A 22,032-nucleotide genomic window follows, 5' to 3' on the forward strand; every position below is an offset into this window, starting at 1 on the left:
GAATACTTGGAACAAGTTACTTTTGTGCTTGTGGTTGTTTTTGAGGCAGTGGATAGGGAAAATGTGGAAAGCAAGTGTTTCAGCAATATGGGGGGCCAAAAGGTGATAACATCACAGAAGTTGTTTCTTGTATAAAAGTGTCTAATTTACTATTAATAATCACCTACTACAATAGCTGTTCTATACGTTTCAGTTTAGTTTCCTGTATGTATGCATACCTCCTGCATGCATACATGCCATGGAAGCATTTCAATTGTGAAAGGACACTAGAGGGGTATATGCATGATTTCAGCAAGTTTATTTAGACACATTCTTGAAGCAGGTAAAGCAAACAGCAGCAAAGTTGCTGCAAAAGTCACAGTGATTTATAAACTGTGTTGCTCATCAATTTCCAATGTTGCAAGTTTGCTCTTGTGTGCTGCACCTAAAGGTACCTCATTGTTTTGTGCAAGTGCACTCAGTGCCATTCTCTCTACTTCACCTATTGCGGCGTTATGTGCCCAGGTTTTCAACAGATATGTTGATTTAGTGGGAGCAGAAGATCATGATGTTTTGACACTCGCTCGCTCGTCTGCCATGCTGCAATGCACAGCTCCTTGTTGCAGCCTAGCAGACAACCAAGCAAGTTGGAGCAAATTCCAAAATGTGACAATGTTGTGCTCCAACATGACTACCTTCTGCATAAGGATGTCATGACACACAATACCTGTCAGGAAGTAGAGCCAAAACTGGTCCATGGAAAAGCTATTTTAGTAAATTATTTAGGTAAGCCTGAGGATTGCCAGCACTTTGCCTACAGTTTTAGCCCCTCCCCCCTATGGCAGCAGGTCGTATAGAAAATTTAGGTTATACACTAGAAGCTGTAAAACACCACCCAGGGATCATTCTACTGCAAGAATAATTAAAAACTGTGTGGTAGTAACTAGGATGGAAGCAAAATGTTTAAGGCCATGATACGAGGTGAGCCACCCTCCCTGCAGGGGGGGGGAACGCTCTATTGAGTTGCCTTGACTGGCACTCGAACGCAACTTTCATTTCCCATCTCCCATATGAGAGTCAAGGGTCCACACGACGTCTGTAAAATTCTCAACTCCCTCCCTTTTTTATTTATAACTGCTGATTAACGAAAAGGTAGGTTACATTAGAGCCAGCTATCCCAAGACAGATAAAAACCGACTGCAACAAATTTCACTTTGGCTAAATTTTTTATAACTTAGTATAGTATGCAGTCGGCTTCCGTTAATTCAGCACTGATGGGAACAGCGAAATTGATCAAATTATCAGGCGCGTAGAATGAGGGGAAAATGCAGGACACACACTGCTGATCCATGTGGAAGTATTTTCTCTATTTTAAAACACCCCCAAACCAAATGCACGCCCACTTCCTGTGTGCAAAATAGAAAACCGAGGTAGAAATGACATTAAAGTTCCTAAACATAGTAAAAGTCTAACACGCACCCGATTTTTCAGCAAAAATTGTTGCACAAAGGCGGCTGGTTTCCTAAAGTCAGCTTCGCCACACATTTTTTTTTTTTTTTTTAACATCGGCACCGCCGCTATTTAACTGTGTTATGCGGTAAAGCATACCACCATTGCGAAGATGGCTTTGGTTTTGTGTCTGACTACACCAGGCAGGCAATTTCCGACCCAATTTTCTGAATGAAAAAAAAAAAGAGAAAAGAAAAGAAAGGCGCGCGTTGGAACATATGTTTAAGTCATTCATTGTCCTCTAAGCTTCGCCGGGACACATGCTGCCACCATAGGGGTTGGGCGAGTGCGTGCTGACCAATCAAGTTCAAATCATCCGGCAAAGGGCACTTTTAGGATTGAAATAACGGAAATTTGGGCTAATAGAGATGCATGGGTGCCGCCCGGGATCGAATAACCTGGAGTCAAATTAACGGAAGTCTACTGTATACCACTAAAGCAATCTAGGCAAAGCCGCAGGGCTGGGAATTCGCATAGTTTTCCTGAGAATGGAGCGCAGGAGCGTGTTGGAATTGTCAGCCGTTTTCGCTGCACGTATTGGTATACTACCACTTGGTCCCCCAGCAAAGCACACAATCGCTGCAAGTGTCAAGAGGTAGTCAACTGATGTCCTGAATTAACTAAAGCACTTTCAAGAAATGCAAGCCTATTTGAAAAAAGTAAGACTGTGTTTTGCTCTTGCACCACCAGATTAGAGAAATTCTGCAAGTTCATCATCATATGAAACTAAAGTTAACAGATCGAGATTATTTTAAGGGACTTATTATGTCCATCAAACTTGCCAATTTTATGAGGGGAAGCATCTTTTACTTCCAAATCCCATTTTTTATGTTTTGTTTAATTTGCAGTTTCCAGTAAGAAAAAATATAGCTTATTAGCAAAAGGAAGAAAGGTCAAACCTCTCTCCTCAGTTTTGCAATCAGGCTACAGCACTCGCATCAGCACTATCAGCATCAAGTCATGGATTTCATAGTATTTTTGCGGAACTTTCTCATGGAAGAAGTGAACACTTGGCCAAGTCGAGTTTTGTTCACTTATGAATGCAATGCACCTTGCTTCTGTTCACAGACTATCAGCTAATGTTGGCCAAATGTTGCCATGACATACATTCTCTGGGTTGTGTTAAAGGTGGCATCAACACCAGTCTTGCTTCAATGTAATTTCTTTTTTGTTTGGTACACAGTCCCTAATTCCTGGAAAAAAAGTTGCACATTTCATATTCAAGGACTATAATATACACAGCTAGCTTATTTTCCTTAGAGTCCAAGAAAAGTTACGTGCTGGGAGAAGCCAAGAATCAGGGCAAAGGAAGAAAACACAATTTCACGGTTACTCTGATCATAAAATGGCTCAGTGTTGCAAGTGCGGATAATTAAAAAAAAAAAAGAACTAATGCGGAAGGCGAGTGTTGGCGAGTAAGAAAACAAAGAAAAATATTTGCGTGCGCGCCCTTGCAAGCATCAGTTCTCTCGCTTTCTTGCCCCCTAAACTTGATGCTGTGGCTTCCCACGCACTTAAATTTTACTGCACAGCAGGGGGCTAAGAAATTTCACTTTAATGCATGCTTGGTTTAATAAAACATGCTGAAAATTTTTTTAAATACTCTTAGCAGTGCACAGACATTCAACATAAGTGTATGACCTTCAGTGGATGGGCCAGATTGGGAAACGCCAACTTGGAACATGAAATTGCAAGCGCATACTCTAGAGTCTGCTGTCTGACGGCAGGCCAACAGATCAGCTGGCATGTTTTTAAGAGTAAACCAACGAAGCTTGGCTAACAGCGCAAAATACTTTGGCAGTGTCGCAGTGAACTCATGCAGGCTAGGTTCCATTGGCAGCAGAAAATTAGAAAATGATCGGCGAGAGAATTGTTTCCTGTGAACTCGTGTGGTTGCGTGTTTCGTCCCATTGACTTGTTTCTACAAGATAAACCAAACCTCTGCCATGGCAAAATAGTGGCCATACTCAGACTGCTGCCATGTCCCTTGAGCTGTTTGGCCCAAGCCTTAAACCCATCTGATCATAACTACACAACTAGTGCACCCGTTAACATTAGCACCTGTTAGCTGATGGATGATGAGTGGTTATGCCTTGGCCAAGCTTGCCATGAGGCACAGAACAGGCTAACTCGAGAGGATCACACACTACTGCTTTTGATGCAGTCACAGCTGAAACAACTGGTTTTTATTATAATAAAGAAAATCAACACCAGGGGAGGAATATACTCTACAGAGACACAACTTCTCTGTCCGCCTCTGCATGGCAGGAAGTGGCGTCATTTATGGGCTTGAAAGAAGAAGAAAAAAATTAACAAAGAAAGGAGGGGCACTAGGAAAAAAAAAAAGAAAGAAAAAGACGCACCAATGTCAAGTTGGTCGACGAGTTGCCAGCTGTGGCAGTCACTTGGCAGTCAAATCTGTCACAAATAATAATAATAATAATAAAAAAAGACTTGTCTTGCACTGACATTGTGAAAACAACGGCCTTTCGCACATGCACCACAGTGAGGTGAGGCATTCCTTGCCTTGGTAGATGCTTTGTAGTTTCACTTTTCTCTCTTTGTTTTCTTCACAATGATGCAATGTCTGTCTCTCTCTGCCCTAGCTGTTTGCACACATCCCCCGACGAGGGCAAAGGTAAAGTTCGACTGTGCTGTCAAGCGCACCTGCACAACTTGCTCACTCTTCTTGCAGACACTTGTTCACGCAACATGTTCTTTGCCAAAAACAGAAAAAAAAAACTGAAAAAAAATTCAGAACTGGTCCTTTAGGCAAAGATGACAACACTTCCTTCTTTCCCGAAAGCAACCAAAGCCACGTAATCCATTTCTTCCCCATCCCATGTTGGGATGGAAGTGAACAAAACAGAGACAGACTTGCTTGAATTATGATTATTTTTTCTTTTTTTTAAGAAAGAAAAATGCATTCTTGACAGAACTAGGCACGGTGGAGGCCCATGAATAGATAGATGTACAGGAAACAAGGAAGGAGTCTACGCAAAATGAACTATGGTGAAGTATGGGAAGGAACATGCAAGGTGTGAACTAATTAAACGTGGCTCGTGAGAGGGCCACAAAAGTAAATGTACCGCTACTGCGCGGGGTTGCAAATATTGCGAAATCGAAGCATATGATGACACTAGATGATGTGTGTTATCCAGGAGGAACCCCGGACGGAAGCGAGAGTTACAACCAAGAGACTTGTGAGAATAGCATAGCATGAAATGATGGTCGCCAATGACTCCCAGAGCTCCGGCTTCACGCCACAGCCTTTTGAGAACTCGGAAATGTTTACAGCTACAAACATTCGTTTTCACCACTTTGTTCCAGGCTGCCAGCACATACTGCGGTCGTTGCATTTTTTTTACAGTTTCCGAAGTTTAACATTCAGTTGATGCTTGATACATACCCTTTATATATATTTATAATATATATATATAAATTTGTGTATGTATACACACACATATATATATGCATGTACGGTGCGTATGTGTACACATATATATATATATATATCTATTGTTTATGTATAACTATGTACAGAGAAGGTAGGATGCAAGATGGCAGGTGCCGGGAGATGGTCTTGAGAAAGGGCAACGGTGGTGATGCGAACGTCTCTCTGGTGATGAGGGGAGAAATAACGAAAAAAGGATGGAAACTGGCGAAGACAGAAGAAGAGATCTTCAAACGCAGAGGCATAGCACAACATGGCAAAATAAGGTAGTGGCGCTACTATCTGTCCTTCACATACTTATCTCCCCCTAGAAGCACATCCCTGTTGTGCGAAGTCTATAGAAAAAGGTGACGTCACAGCAGCTGATACGGAACAATGAAAAACGAAACGGGATGGGGGGAAGGCAATCGCCATGTTGCAGTTTTTAGTTGTCATGACTGGCACATCAGCCGTCGTCGTGGCAGCTGCGTCGTGGCAGCGTCTCGCAGCTGCCACTGCTGCCTGGTTTCTCGTATCCACCCATGGCAGCAAGCAGTGATGAGAGAGAGGCCCATGGCCTTAGTTGTGGTGAAGAGCGTGTGATCACTGCCCAGGTGACAAAGACGATGGCAATGCTGTCCACTGCGTCGAGGGGATCTTGCTGCCGGCACACAGCAGGATGGGGGGGCGCTTCATGGTGAGGGATGGATGGACGAGAAGACGACGGTGGTGCACACGCACATGCACAGCAGTGTTGGGGAGGGGCAGGGAAGCACTCTCGGTGGGCGCTAAGATGACAGTCGCGGCCGTTTCGCAGAGGGAAGACCGCCTGTTGTCATACTGCCGTCCTCCTCCTCCTCTTCTTCCTCGTCAGAGTCTTCATCGGGGTAGTCAACAAGGCCACCCTGCAAACAATCCAAGAGTTTTCATTTCCCTTTCCTAAAGGCAAGCCCATTCTCTTTCACGGTGTCTCTCACATTTACCAAAAACTGATCCAATACAATACATCTTTAAAACGAACACTAAAAGAGAAATGCTAAATCAGTTATGACTGATTAAGTATACTTTCAAAACTATAGTTTTCTTAATTTCTCGGCAATGGGTTAGGTTAGGTGGCCCCACTGGTCAGTCCAGAGTACATGCACTTGTGTTCACCTACCCAGTCAATGATAGTTCACAGCTCTTCCTTAATGTACACATAGGATAGACCTTACTTCAATAGCATTCCAGCTGCTAGCAGCAATAATGGATTGTTCTAATAAAAAAGTTTGTGCTCTCTCCCGTCCTTTTTTTGTAAACTCTGCCAAAAAGTTCAACCAGCCTCATTGGTCCAGTCGAAACAGAACTGTGCAAGAAAACAATAAAAAATTTACATTTATTAAATAAGGCAATTTATACGCATTTCCAGTAGTGCTGTACTATACCAGCGAACATGTAACCAGCACCTAAGTCTTAAGAAATCAAGATGCAAAGTTTGGGTGCTGCAATTGTTTGCCTTATATGTATGGCTTGATGGAAGTATTGCCGTCAAGCACTGCCCAAAAACAAACTTCTCCCGTGAATGACTGCCTAGAAAACCACACAGAGAGCAGCTATGAAAGTAATCGTGGCTGGATGGACACACAAAAAGAATCATTTCTAAAACTCTGCTTTGAACCCACAATGATGCCATGCTGCTTTGACAACAGGTTATGCACATATGTCCAACCACTCCTCTGATGCTTTAATTGGGGGTACAACAGGTTATACGAACACATGTGCAGTACATTCAGAACTGGAAGTTGAGCAAGTTAGATATTTATGGTACAGAATGACAGGCATACAATGAGAAGTAAAACACAATGAGAAAGACACATTATCCTCCTCATTATACATGTGTTCGCAGAGAATTCTAGCTTGTCCATGTACAGTAAAAGTCCGTTAAAAGTGGTGAAAGAATTGTGAGTAAGTGGAGTTTTGAGATAAGCGAATTCATGAAAATATAGGCCCCTGGCCATGCACAGACCAATCCGCTCCATTCAGAGTGGCATACGCTAGAAATTTCCCCACAACCTTTGGGACTGGTGCACAAGGCTCATGCCAGCAGCAGCATGACCACTTCCCTCACTCCGCTTAAAAAGCCGAGGCGGAAACGTCACACAAATCTCAAGGTCCGGTGTGGGAAAACGCAGGGAATGATCTTCGCTTGCGGAGGCTAGACGGTGCGAGTGAAGAGAGCGTCTCACTATGCAGTGGAGCTCACCTTCTAAAATCATGGGTTCGTGGCACTGAAATATTTTTATCGTGGCTATTAATGAGCCGATGTCAAAAATTTTTGCGGCAGAACGCTCCCTGGAGGACACGTAACAACTTCCAGCGTATACCCAAAATTTGCTGCCGGGCTCTGTGAGGGGCCTTTTAAGCAGAACATGGTTGGTTACTGGTTGGCTCTTTGTCCTTGTTAGATGGTGGTGCCACCAAACCAGCTGCTCACATTTATGCCCTCAGTAACACAGCAATCTGCTAATGGTAATGATATATACGGACAAGCTAAACTATCCAGTATTTGCACCACTGTCTTTCTTTTGTATCGTAAGTAGACACCGGAACATTAGGCAAAGTGCCTATTTTTTACTTTCGTCCTTATCACATCTATTTATCATATAAGTACAAACTGTGCACATAGAAGCATTTGAGTGGGAGGTTCAGAAAAGGTTCGCAGCCATTCTCAATGAACAAGTTGCTGAGTTAGTTCAAAACTTTAATCTGTGTAGGACGAAAATACCGGGTTTTCCATACTGAAAGGACTGACAAAGGTTCTGACAGGCTAACATTCTGCAATTGAAAGGGCATTGGATCATTGTATGTTGCACAATTAGATCATCGAACATGTGCTCGTAAGTTAGGTGAATGCTGATCGTTTGTTTACTGGATAAAAAACTAATACTGAGTAAAAAAAGAAGGCGCAGCATTAAACCTGGAAATATTTATGGGTGCTTGTATGTTGCTGCTTTTGTAACTTTTCTCGTTGTGCCTACTCATAGTAAATTTCAGATAAACCTTGTAGGCTGTACAACATACCTTATCTGATTTATTGAGAAAATAAAAAGTATTTCACAAAACATGGTTTAGTCTGTATCCTATAGAAAAATTATAATTTAACCTCAAATTCACAGTGGAAGTTCTTAGTGAGCCTATACATGCCTAAAGGACAGTATTTGGCACCTAGATATACCATAAATTGCAGCTTCAGTTGTTACAGGTTCCTAAAACAGCATTTTTTAGTGTCTAAACACCCAGTCTATAATGGGGAAATGGAACGCATATTCCCATTTCTGACAGCAATCGGTTACGTGGCGGCGACAGGGTGGGGCAATGTGAACAAGGCCTCATGTAAGCTATGGTGTAAACGAAATACTAAGAGAACAATGACAGACCTTTCGCTGTTGAAGGGGTCCCGTGGGGGATTTGACCTCCACCACTGTCGTGGGGCTCAGAGGTCCTGCTGGATTAGAGGGGCTCCGCCGTCCAGCACTGTTGTTCAAAACTGGCGACCCTGATCGGTTTAAGGTGCGCACATTTTCCTTGCCCTCTCTCTCTTGCGCTGCAAACAGAAAGAGAGAGGAACAATGTGTTTGTTGTCTATGCTGCAAAAATGTGAAAAAAACATCTTCCAACGAATTCTTGATATACCTAATAGGAAACCCTTGCCGACTGCTCTGTGATGGAGGTAAGCATGCCATGCAGCTTATTAAAGGAGCAGTGACAACAAACACTCCATTATATTGCAGCTAAATATACAGCGGTTTAAATGAAGACTATAAGAAATAATCTGCTTTGTTACATCAAGGTCCCACTGCACTTTGCAGATTGCATGTTTCAAATTCAGGCCATGCCCATTTACTTTGACGAAAAGAAAAAGCTTGGTTTGATATTACTGGATCAACACTGAGATGCTACCTTTCTTGTCCAGGATCTTTCCCAGCTGGTCGAACTCGGCGTCCAGGCGCCGGCTAAAACTGTCAGCTGGTGCCACGGCTCCCGGAGGCCCTTCCAGCTCCTCTTCCTCCTCTTCTTCCTCATTGAACCACATCTCCTCGTCTTCCTCGAGCTGCCGCGGGTCACGCCGAAACCGTGCTGCCGCCCCAAGGGCGCCTCCTCCTACCACAGCGGGACCCAGGGCTGCTCCGGGCATGCCCCCACCCCCGCCACCTGCCCCGCGAAGGATGCTGCCTTCCAGGGAAGGCCGCTCGCGGAGTCGCTCTTGGTGCTGCTCGTAGCGGAGCCGGAGAGATTTGAATGTCTGCACGTAGTCCACCTTGTCGAGGACCTTGCCGTAACGCTCGACCACGTGTAGGCACAGGGACTTCACGTCGTCCTGCACGAGAGCACAACAAGAAGGCAATTGCAGCTACTTCTTCCTTCTTACACTAAAGTGCATGCTGCCTTGTTCTTTAAGGGATGTTAACAATAAAAGTATTTTGGCTGTAGTATTAGTAAATTATAGCAGAAACTGCAATACTGGTAAAGTTTTTCTTTTCACCCAAGAATTAGCATAAAAGTGCCCCTTCATCTGACATTGCCATCTTTGGCACAATTTCACATGTCGTCTGGTCACTATGGGGAAAGAAAAACGAAGAAAGTTACCATTTTCGCTGTTGCTATTGCTGAGGCGAAAACTTCATAGACAATGTGCAAATGTGAGTTACTACTGTCTCGGTACGCAAAATTAGGCCTGAGCTTGTCTTTGCTGCTGCATTAGAAAGTGACACGATAGAATATGCGCAAGTGAACAGGGAGCATGGCAGCATGTTTGGTTTCCATGAACAGAAAGTGGAACTTGTGCTTTTTTTATTTCCACAGATTTTATTTATCTCAAAACCAGAGTCAACCTATATTCCAGTTTTTACAGCACTCTTCTACAAGGACAACAAGAAGCCACTCTCACCACCAGAAGAGGCTTGCCAACCCAGAAAAGACACAAAAATTAAAAATGGGTGGCGATTCTGCTATGAAGTCCCAGCACCAGCTAGCCATGACATCATGGATTTTGAGAGGGTCGGCTCAGGCCTAGTTAATTTTTTGTAGGCGAAGATTGACTGCATTGTACAGCCGAATCTCAATAATTCAAACTCGAAGGGGCCCATTAATATGTTTGAATTAAAACAATTAAAGAAAGCTAACCGAATGTAGGATTTACCTGCAGTGCTGCCTGAGCACCAATGGGAAGTTCCAGAAGACTTATTCACACATGTTTACAAATTATACAGGACATCCATCACTAACAGAAGTAATCAGTCATGTGTGCCTGTACACGCCTGTGCACAAATTCTCACCATGGTTACGCAAAAAAAAGAAGTTTAAGGAAATTTTACCGAGCCACCACCCCCCTCCCCAAATTATTAAAGTGTTAAATTAAAACTAGTGATATCACACTGACACAGCGGCACTGAGGTTTCGGCATGAAATTAAGAAAATAAATTTCTGATCTTCATTTTTCTCTTTTAATAACTGAGACGTGGCAAACTTTACTGTGAAAGCATTTTAACATAGTGCAAACAGAACACCAAAAGGAGGACATAATCCTGCTAAATCAATACAGCAAACTGGATGGTTTGGTAGGTCAACATCTTTGAAAATAAAAAGCGCCAGACAGATGACGGACAAAGATTCAGACAATGCAAGTGGTCATGCTGTCTCAACCTCTGCCCGCCATCTGTTCCACGTTGTCCGTTTCTGCTGCAGTCGCACACACACAAACATGCTGTCATCAGCGTGAGCTTGCATCATTGTCCGGTGTCCTCACTCAACCTGTGCTATATGCCAAAGCACATTCACCTCTAGAAATGCAAAGGGGTCTGCACTCACCACTCGGATGAACTCAAACAGCTCCAGCACAGCCGAGTCAAGGAGGTTGTAGCGGCCATTGTTCTCCCGAAAGGCATCCACCACAGGCCCGAACAGGTTCCCGTTGATGATGTAGCGGTTGTAGAACTCGTCCTTGAGGCCCACAATGCGTCGCATGAAGCGCAGTGCACACAGCACGAGGAAGGTGAACCTGCGTGCAAGGACAAGTGCCAGGGCTGCTAGTACGAGAGACTCGCAGCATTGTTTATCTAAGAGCACATCTCTGCTGCACCACTCTAGAAACAGCATGGGACCTAAAGCAACAGACTCTGAAATCTTATCCATTTTAGGTGCTGTTTGCATAATTGTGCAAGAGAGCGGCTCGAAAGCAAGAGCACCAACGAAAATACTATTTAAAATGTGTTACCCCTTAGAACACTTGTAGAACGAGTTGGAAGGCAGGTGGCTGAGTGTTTGCTCTCAGTGATACTAGTATGTAATAAGCTCATGTCTTTCACTACACAATGTTTTACACGAGGCATACTTTTCAAGTAGGTAGTTGAATAGGTGCTTTGAAGTATGCGACATGAAATTGTTGATTTTCTCATATCTTTCGTAAGCTGCTCACACCCACTTATGTCTACTGCTTGCCCCCATCTGAATTTGAGAAAACATTACATTATTGAAGAGATTTTTCGAATGGGGTGAACATTCTGTAGACGTAACAAATCAATGAATTGAAAATTCCTTCTCAGTTCTACAGCTGTAAGTATATTCACGATTCTGAAGATGCAAGGAATTTGGTGAAACTAAATATTCACTGGACAGAATTGGAGTCTAAAGGGGTACTGCATTGCTAGATTGTGGAAAAATGGCATGAAGACAAAACAGCGTACGTCTAGTGTATTACTCCAGACCTGCTGTCTGTGTGTTCTGTATCGCAATATACAGGGTGCTTTCTTTTTTGTTCTTGTTTAAATAAAGAAAAAAAGAAAAAAATTGCCTGTGCAATATAGCACAAGTCTACTTGTTAAGCAGGGTCATTCGAAAAGGCGGACATAACTAAAGTGCAAATCAAAATACGTAATTTCACCAATCAACTTTCTAACTGATTACTTTAGCGTGCATATTGGTATGTACAAATTGAAGCCAGTAATTTCACAACATAGTACACCAACTTGAAATGAATTTTTCAATTACAGTAATACCTCGTTAAGCCGTACCTGTTTAATTAAAACAGTAGTTTCGTTGTAAAAGTAGTAAATTCAAATCCCTGAGTTAGCGATCATTGAACATAATGTGTTAATGCGGTTTGTATACGCATAAACTGTACCAGCTTATTGCTTACGTATTGGTTAACAAGTAACGTTTACACTTTTCGTCGCACAATCACGGCTGTGTGTCATCCCCATCGGGCGGTCTGGCAGAACAAGCCTCAGAGATCAGAACAACGACCTCCAAGCGACCTGTTCATTTGCGTGCAAGGCCACATCAACATCATTTCGGCACCGGGCCAGGGAGCAGCTGGTTCTTTATTCCATGAGAGAGCGTTGTGGCACCGTGCAAGCTAGGACTTGCGTCATGCTGAAGCTCGGATAAAAAACACTGGGTGCTTGGCATAAAAGGAAAATTGGACAACGTTCGAGCTATCGAACGTTGCACGAAGAAGTCGGCGCTGGCATGCGACAGGGATCTACTGTTGACTACGGTGTGCGACATTTCGAATGCGAAGAAGTTGCTTGGCAGCACTGCTGCGACCGTGAAAACATATCGGCTACGAGGTTCCTACTTTTCGCCATCGTTGCCTCTGTTGTTGCCTAAGTGTCGCCCAACGACAGTGATGATGACGACACAGAATGTGACAGCCTGGGCGATTCAGGCTCTACAGTGCCAGAAGCTGTGTGTTATGTGAGCCTCATGAATGCAATCGTCGTGACGAGAACGGAATCCAGCAATGAAAAAGGCGTCCTGCAAGAGCGCTACTGCGCCCATGCACGGAGAATATGCAACAGCAACGAGGAATCTGCTATGTGAGTGCTTGCCGAAAAGAGGGAGCTGGCTGAAAAGCTGTCTCGCAGCTTCAGTAAGTTTGAGGCCGCTGTCGCGCTGCTAGACCACCGCAGCATAAAACAAAAATAAGGCTTTTGTCATGCGAAGTGAATAAATACTGCATGTTTTTGCCCGTTCATCGCACTCTGTCCGAGTTCCATTTTTGACAGGTAAGTGGGCGACCTAGTGCTATTTCGGTTAAGCAGTACTATCGTTTAGCACATACTTTTTTCCAAGCTCCGGCCACCTACATTTGAACAAGGTTTCACTGTAGTACCAGTTTTGCGATGTCTACAATCCTGACTGTTCTACAGATTACCATATGATGCGAGACAATACACCTGCCGAGACTGAATTTTTTAAACAAAAAACTTTGTTAAATCACAAATTCCGTTGATGCGGGGTTTTAAATTTTCAGCAGTAAAAATCATTTCAGAAAACATTCCTGGTGTACAGAATCCTGTCAGTAACCACTTCTGAACAAATCACAAGAATGTCGGCCATAATAGTGTATAAGCGCCAGTGCACGCGGTGCAGTTAACACTGAGAACAATGCAGCGGCGTGGCTCACAGCACTGCAAATCTTGGACGCCATGGCTGACCATGCTTAGTGTCCGCATCTGTCACCAGACGGCGCCCTCAAATTAATAACATAAGTGGAAAAAGATACGGGTATTCATTCTGAGAATTCTTTTTTTTTTAAATCTTCACGCAGGAGAAGCTCAGGCTATAAGAGCACAAGAGGTTAACGCCATTGCACAGCAATTAAACTCCACCGGAATGTCGTCCTTAGCACTGTGTGACAGCTGTCTGCACAGGCCTGATCATGCCAAGACACCAGTGAGGGAACTTACTTGGAGCGCATGAGGACGAGCACCCTCCGAAGCAGGTCCTTGTGCAGCACGTAATTTTTTATGTGGTACGAGTGGTGCTCCACGCAGAACGACAGCAGCTCCACAATCAGGCTCAGCAGTTGCGCCGTCTGGCTCGTCTCTGCAGCAACAAGGACACACGGTGCTCCATCATAGATGCCACAATGGCAGCTATACAGTCGCCAACCGATTTTTCAGAAACGGAGGAGATTGCAAAAATTAAAACAAAAATTCATTCTCAGACATTACATGCCAAAGTAACGATCTTATTCTGCGGAATGCTGCAGGGGGAGATTCTGACCGCTGCCCTCGTCATAATGCGGCAGCCGCCAACGGGGTCGAACCTCGAGCTCAGCAGCACCAGTAGGCTACACCATGGTGGGTGAGACAGCAAGAATAATAGGGATAATAGGGAGCATGAAAAGAAATTTGTTTTTAGGGGAAAAAATTTACTTGTTTTTAAAGCCAGCAGTAAAACAAAAAAAGAAAGGGAAGGTTAAAAGGCTTTGGTTCAATGAAGTGCTACCGTGGAAAAATAGCTCCTTGCAATTCCGTGATATAGTACAGATGCCATGGTTAGAGGTCTTGGCCATGCTGCCCGAATTCTGTTTGTAGGTTTCTGCCTAATTTGTACTTTTGCCAGTGTGTGCACAGATAAGGCTGGCAGGCGCCAAATTTCTGTCGTTTCTCTTTTGTCACGAGTCAGCAAGAAGTTGTGGTTTGTCGCCAGGTCAACAACCTCTTTGTAACAACCATGCAGCACTTGGAAAAGCGAGAAATTGCACCGGGAGAGAGAGCGAGGGTACAGGCAACAAACTGAGTAATCATAGTTTGTGCATGGCAGTGATGCTTGCGAAATTGGGCACACAGATCCTGCCTGATAAATTGAACACCATAATGCACTCGAATTTTATGATATTTACATTAATTCCATACAGATTGTAGCAGTGCCAATAGGAGGTCTGGATAATCAGGCATCCAAAAAATCGGTCGGTGACTGCAGGATGTTTTCAGCATATAAACACCACCTTGAATAGCATGCTTGGTATACGCATCAAGATTGAGTGCGGGAAGCACGAGGCTTAGGTTAAAATTGTATCCCTTGGGTTTGTTTACAGTGCGCCTAGTGTAAATCTTTATATGTGAGTGCTTTTGCATTGCACCTGCTTCAGAATAAGCCACGGCACAGCTGGGACTCCCTACCGTGAAGCACTGCATCAAAAAACGTACTGTATTTTGTGCTTACAACTGGCACCAAAATTAATTAAAGTTAACAGTAAAGTTGGAGTGTGGATTGTATCTAAATTTCACCTGAAGGTGTGGCTTCCTGGCAGCGCGATTCTTGCTGCCACATTGCCTTACCTCGAGGCAATCTTTTCCACTATTTAGTTTCATTATCTCCTAGAGAACCAGACCCTCTCCCCACCATTGCACGTTGAAGCTCCCCTCCTTCATGGTTGTCCATTCTCCTCCTCCTTATGGGTGGGCATATTGTGTATACTGAATAGTGCATATGGTGCCGGTGACCTCGTACGTCACCTGTTTTTACAGTGCTCCCTCGCTCGACACAAAGTGCTTCGCGATACGGCGGAGAGCGATATCACCGTGGCCCATGCGAGGGCTGCTCCGGCCACATTGTCATCCTCTGTCGCGTGAATGCTAGCTGCACCTGCGAAGTGATCTGATTCACATCAGATGTCACGTGACTGATTCGTCTGCGATCACGCCCGTCGTGTGAATCCAGCTTTATCAGCATTGCCAAAGAGGGGTAGAACAGAGACGCTAGCCGAAGATATGAAGTGGATGAGTCGTGCATCTGTGAATGGACTGTGTTTGCAAAGATTTGAGCGTCGCTGTATGCAGTTATTTTCATGGGCTATACACACCGACATCTCTCTTTTTTTTTTATTTCCCGGATGTTGTAATTGGGGGTGTTGGTTATAAGTAGAAAAACATGGTATATAGCCAGGAAGGGATTAATGCCCCTGTCACATGGGCAAACTTCAGTGCCCTTCACCCTATGTTGCTCTTGGTGTCAGTGTTTGTTGGCTTCTTATGATTCGCCGCTAGTGTCATTCACAGGCTGCCACACGGGAATGCATACACTTACTGCAGAGTGCACTCATCAGTGTGCCTGTAGCCTCGTTAGCAATGAGTAAAAGCAATAATGAAAGCAGAGTCAGTAGTAATCTTTAATAACATTAAAAAATATTGCGAAATTTAGAAGGTAACGCTTGAAGAAGAAAAAAAAAGAAAAAAAAAAGCAAGAACTCTAGCAATTAGGCTGTTTATGGCTTTGTCATGTAATGTCCATACAGTTTGGTGGAGCGTGTCGTTTGGACTGGTCCTGGTGAACTTGCCATCACTGCCGTCGTGTGTTTGTAAATGCTGTTTACAACATTTTACAACTGTTTTTGTGCACACATTTGTAAGCATATGCTTTGCCTCCTGGCTCTCGACCTCCATCTCCACCAATCTGAAAGAACAGTTTTCTTTCTCGTGTAGCAGCGCTCCGCCAGAATGACACTCAGTGCGCTGGAGTGCCCTTGCTCAAAGTGCACTTTAGTTTTGGCCGTGTGACAGAGGTGTAACTGTGGTAGAACAACGAATGACGCTGGAGACATTTTGACAAGGGCAGCTGGTTACTGCCCTGACAAAGACGAGGCTCGCTGTCGAAACATTGACTGCACAGACGTTTCCCGACTGCCCCCATATCCTTTCGTTGTGCCCTCGCTGTCAACAAACCTGCGCTCCCTGCTGCCTAGAGGCTGGCTGTCCCAGAAAACTTAATTGTCCAGCAGCTGAGCTTATCTTACGCACTAAAATTCCACCTTTACAGGAGCATGTAACACAAAGCTGAGTGCAGATTTGCAGGTTATATAGAAATTAATAGAAAGAACGGCACATTCTCCTGGACGGTGAGCAACAAACAAAATTTCTTTTTAATACTTTGTAATTTAATCGAATACAAATATTGAAAGTAAATTATTTGCCTGGTATCTGAAATTTGATAACATTCAAACACCTCTAGCTATACGTGAAACAATGCAAACACATTTTAGCTGTTAGGCAGGCATGGTGTAACATAACAAACATGCATGCACGCACACGCACCAATGATAGCCCATGCATGGGCAAACTGCCCCCGAAATGCACTGTGCACAATTGCTGCCTGGGGTATTAAAAACCTAATGAAACCTAATAAAAACCTAATGAAACCAGTTCTTAATAGCATGGTGAACAATAACCCATAATTCTTTCATTGGGGCGAGGGGATCAGGCATTTAAGTCAGGGGAGAGTGGTGCAGTGGAACCCTGTTGATACGTTCCTCAGAGTTGTGTTCTCCCGGCTGCTATGTCACGCTTTCATGGTCGCAACCTAAATCCCATCAATGCCCACGTATTATGTTCCCATTTTGTATATTGCTATTTTTTAATGCTCTTGCATATTACGTTGCATCTGAATGTCGCAATCAAGTAAATTTAGCAGGGCAGAGGCAAATTTGCTCTCACACGCTGCTATGAAGCTGATAAATGCATACATTGCAACAAGTCACCGTTATGTTGCAATAATAATAAAAAGAAATGGTGTTCCAAAAGCGGCTAAAATTTGCCGTAAGCAACCAAAGTTGCACAAGCGTACCAAGAAAAAATTGCACAGAGCAGCTGGTGAAGCAGCCGCTTGCACTCAGTGTTTATTTGTATAAATATATGGCAAACCGCACACTCTGGGCCAAATCCACCATTTATTTTCGGGCCAGCAAGGGTCTACTGTGCACTGAATAATGGCTGCTTCCCTAAAGTCAGCTTCACAGCAATAGAGCCACATTATGCAGTGAAGCATATGCCAAACATTGCGGTGAATTGTATTAACAGCAGAAAGGGGTTACTGTCACCTAACATAGTAAGTGTCCCTTAGTTATGTGTGCAACAGTCTGCAGTCACAGCACAAGTGCCGAAACATCTGATAACTACTGACAGCCATTCAGACCTGTTTCTAACGTTGCTGTGGCAATTTGAAGCCTTCCCAACCGTTACACTTTTTTTCTTCCACGGTCCCTTGAGAAACGTATCAACAGGGTTATACTGTAACGACAAAAGCTAATGGGATGATCAACATTAATTTAGCTGGCTTCCTTCAGAATGAAAATCAAGCACAGAGTCATAGAGATGGGTACCTTTGCTGGGCGCATCGCCGGTGGTATTGGCAAGTACTGGAGCTATAAGCACATGCATACAGTGCTTGTAGAAGAAGTTGAGAAATTCAGACTTCTGGAAGGGATGGGGTAAGAACGGAGAGAAAAAGATGTTGCCATTTTTACAAGGAACACACCCCCAAAAGAAAATAATGTAATCGAAATTCCGTACATGTAAGTGCACACGGCTCTTTCACTATGTTCATGCAGTTGTCGCCGTACGTAGACAGCCGTAATTTTAGAGCCGCATAGATGCACTACTGAAGTAAACAGAGGAAAAAGCAAAACGAAAACGAGCAAAAAACAAAAGGAAAAAATAATTATTTTTCTGTGTGTGCGCGTAATAGGTGTTAACTGTAGGCAAAGAAGGGTAGCTTACATCTTTCCATGCTGTATCAGAAAACAAAAAAGAATGCCCACTTGTCCCTACCAAAACTTCAAATACACATCACGTAGCACAATCCCAAACACACTGAACATCTCAGTCAAAAGCAAACATACACAAAAAGAGATATGCCGCTTTGACAGCCACAGGCGTCGACAAATTGTCCATCCATAAATATTTCTGGTAACTTCTCACTTGCCCAACACTACAGACACCCTTATTGGCCAACCAGATCCAACTACAGGGTGGCTTCTAACACTGTAATGCCCATAACTCCACATATCAAAAAAAAAAAAAAAAAAAAAAAAGCTGGAAGAACTTGTTTGACTTTGTTCCTTATCATGCCGAGTAATTTTGTTAAAAAATGCACACTGAAATTATTATGATAATTAAGTTAATTACTAAAGCACCTGATCAGTAATTGCTTTGCTTAACTATTCACAACAGAGCACTTGCTCCAGTGTGTCAGAACCACAACTTTAGACAATAATTTTCGGTGCTTGTAGGGGGGGGAGGCAGCCCTCATTAGCCTGGTTGTTGAAAAATTGGCACAAATCACTGCAGTTAAGGGGGGACATGGTGATTAAAAGTTATCATTATTTATTTATGAACCAAACTTGATAAAAATTGGCATGCTTATTTAGTTTCTTCTCCTGATTCTAAAAATGCAGTTATTTTTTCTGTAGGTTCATTATTTCATTACTTAATTAAGAAAACAATGTATTTTACGATGTCTTTTTTCTTACTACAATAGACAAATAACCGCTGCACAAAAATAGACAAATGACATATGGTCGAATAGAAGAAAGCACAAGCTTCACAACATAGGAAGAACTTTTATGGTTGGATCAATATTTCCTACTTTATAGTGCACTGAACTCCATTGTTCTGAACATGGCCATGCATTAGTCAGACAAAAGACAAATTTTAAAAACTTTAAACAAAGAAAATTGAAAAACTGTTTCCTATGTTTGGTGCTCCAAACATCTAGCTTCATGCTACAAAAAAAATTAGTACTATATCTATGATAGCTACTGATATATCACAGTAAATGTCTTGCTGGGTGGGTAAAATTAGCATTTCGAGAAAATCAAGAAAACAAATAAATGTCACATTTATTTGTGAAGAGTCACAAATGTGTGCACATACACATTCCCAAAACATTAGTAGGCTCCTGGGGCATAGTCAGTTTGGGTATTTGTGCCTCTGTGGCGCTTTTTGAACAAGCACTGCACATTTTCTGCCGATGCACGCTTGTGTTCAGATGCGGCTGATCGGCGCCGGTCCTTTTCTTCCATGCGCTGCATACACTTTTCGCCAGGGTTCATCGAGAGTTCTTGCAAAATGCTTGCCGAGGTTCTCCTGCAGCCAGCATTAAATTTCATGACTGCTTCCGCCACTGCAGCCTCAACGCTGAAGAGTGATGCGTGCTGCTCCTTCGGTGCAAGCGCCCATATTAGCGAGTGCAGGCTTTCATTGTTGTTCTGTGTTTTGCCTCGCTGGCAACGTTCAAGCAGCATCTTGTCAGAGAGCCGTTGGTAGATTGGCAGTAATGCCTTGCTTACATGAGCAGGTAAATTGTAGCGGTGCTTTGGCACAGGTTGGCCTTTGGCCTTTGCAGCATTTTGCCGGCACCAGGAATCAGGACCTTCTGGACAAAGGCTATGATTCGAGATGACGTCATTTGAAGTTACGTGATAGTAGCTTGCCATCACGGCCTTCTCCATGGCTTCAATGTCACCAGTGTGGGACTTCAGAGCCCATCCATAATACGAGCTCAATTTGTTGACCAAATCTCCAGTCAACCTTCCTCTTCCACCAAGTGGCTCTGAGCCAGGCCCCTTGTGCTTTGACAGGGCATTACGTAGTGCTGTCCCCATCCTCTTATGGACATGGTTGACACAATCCTCTTTGTCAACTTCTATAAAGCCATATACTTTGGCCTCCTTTAGGGCCAAGAAAGTACGGCTGTCACCGTCCGACAGCACAGTTGTGTATCTTAGGCCGTACTTTTCCAGCGATCTTTTGAATAAAATGAGGCCAGCCTCCACCTCCATTTCACCAGCCTTCTTATCCGTATTTTTTTGACACTCATGACTGGCTTTCCATTCTTCGTATGAAGGGTCACCAACTTTTGGTCCACGCTGACAACCGGCACAAAAGTTGCTCAGCACTACGTAGTCCAGGACAAGTCCCGTAAAAAGTTCAATGACGGCGCCGACACCGATGTGCGAACTGTGCCCGCGAGTCATCCAAGACCCGTCGTACGATACAGCAACGTTGCCCGGGTTGCCGAAGTTTAATTGGCTGTAAAGCTGCCGGACCGACTTCGCGCATTCTGTTGTAAGCGTCTCAGCTGCCCGGGTCGCGGCGGGCGTCAACTTCGTTTTGACGTACCCCTGCCACGTTTTCGTATGCAACCCGCGGTGCGATATATTCATTGTTGCGAAAATATCATTGAACGCAGTTTGCCGATTGCCGGTGCTTTGCATCGCGCGCGCAGCCAGAATATTGACGGTAAACGGATTCACTTTCTGAGTCCCATTCACACGCGGCGAGCTCCACGCTGACGCTTTGTCGCCGCATTTCGAGCATATGAGCACCAGACTTACTGCAAGGCCATATTCGCGCTCCTTCCGGCTGATTTTCGCGCTACCGCCGCATGTATTACAGTTCATATGCTCCAGAAGTGCGTTCACCGATTCCAGGCACACCACGGTGAAAACTGTGTCGTCAATCGGGCCGGCCGCGACATCGCCAGCGGACAAGATCTCCGACTTACGGCTCACTGCTGCGGTTGACGCGAGCTCTTGTAGTTTCTCGTCGGATCTCATGTCGATTACCTCCAAATCTGAAGGCGTCAGCATAACGGTGTCACGACGGACGCGGCTGGCGTTTTCGTCGCACCTACTCGTTGTCGCACCACCTAGGCCTAGCACTCGGTCGGCTCCATCAGTTCCGTCGCTTGACGCCGTTGGTGGCTCGTCCTCAACCACTTGCGACGCGGTAGGGCGTTTTTTGAAGTTGTTGAGCATGGACTTCTTCCTTTTCTTTCCATACTTGTGCTTGGAGTCAAACTTTCGGAGCGGAGGAGGCATCGTCGCGCGTACTCACACAACGATCGTATCGAACATGGCGTCTCGCTTGCGCCTCTGCTGCGGCTAGCAGACAGCTCGGGAGTGCGCCCAGCCAATCACGTGGCGTTATCTCGTCACGTGCATGCGACAGCGAATGAGAACGCGCGTTTCACCTATTTTTGCCGCCGGTTTTTGTATTGAACCAGCAAGCCTAACGAAGCGGCAGCGCGCGATATTTGAAGCCGAAACCGCGTTCTTTCAAACGAGACCAAGATGGCCGCCCTCAAGGCACTAGTACGCGAGCGCGGCGTCATTGAATGTGTGTCGTTTTCGCGTCGACACACGCGAAAAATCAGGTGCCCTATCTGTTTTTAAATTGTTCGTATGGCTGAAATATGACCTTGCGAGATTGGAAACTTGGCAGATAGGGAGAATAATAGATGTAGATTAGAGAAATGCTATTTTCCAAAATTCGTTTTTTTATGATATTTTGGGTCTAAAGACCCGTGTCCCCCCTTAAACGCCTTTTTAACGAAGTGCTCAGAACGTCCGACACTTTATTATGCGGGTCACTTAGTTGTAAAGATCAGGCACAGTACCCCTCCCGACCTTATGTCATTGAGGTTCACGTGTGCTCCTCGGCAATACCAGAGAGCATTATAAGGTAGGGGTGCAGACCACTGAACGCTGGTACTGCCACCATTGT

General features: G+C 44.2%; 1 protein-coding gene across 3 annotated transcripts in view; it reads right to left on the reverse strand.

Moving 5' to 3' along the window:
- Window positions 1–3,627: 3,627 nt before the first annotated feature.
- flfl (serine/threonine-protein phosphatase 4 regulatory subunit 3 flfl) overlaps window positions 3,628–22,032 on the reverse strand; it is a 36,836-nt gene continuing 18,431 nt past the window's right edge. For 2 of the 3 annotated variants that reach the window (XM_065447163.2, XM_065447162.2), the window contains 6 exons: window positions 17,847–17,940; window positions 13,651–13,789; window positions 10,769–10,958; window positions 8,861–9,278; window positions 8,338–8,504; window positions 3,628–5,826 (listed from right to left, as the gene is read on the reverse strand). In XM_065447163.2, the coding sequence (XP_065303235.2) occupies window positions 5,710–5,826; window positions 8,338–8,504; window positions 8,861–9,278; window positions 10,769–10,958; window positions 13,651–13,789; window positions 17,847–17,940 (1,125 nt within the window). In that variant the 3' untranslated portion in view covers window positions 3,628–5,709. The remainder of the gene's footprint in view (window positions 5,827–8,337; window positions 8,505–8,860; window positions 9,279–10,768; window positions 10,959–13,650; window positions 13,790–17,846; window positions 17,941–22,032) is intronic. The other variant, XM_065447164.2, reaches the window with a different exon arrangement.

The sequence above is a fragment of the Dermacentor albipictus genome, chromosome 7 (genome assembly GCF_038994185.2).
Source record: "Dermacentor albipictus isolate Rhodes 1998 colony chromosome 7, USDA_Dalb.pri_finalv2, whole genome shotgun sequence".
Classification (NCBI taxonomy): domain Eukaryota; kingdom Metazoa; phylum Arthropoda; class Arachnida; order Ixodida; family Ixodidae; genus Dermacentor; species Dermacentor albipictus.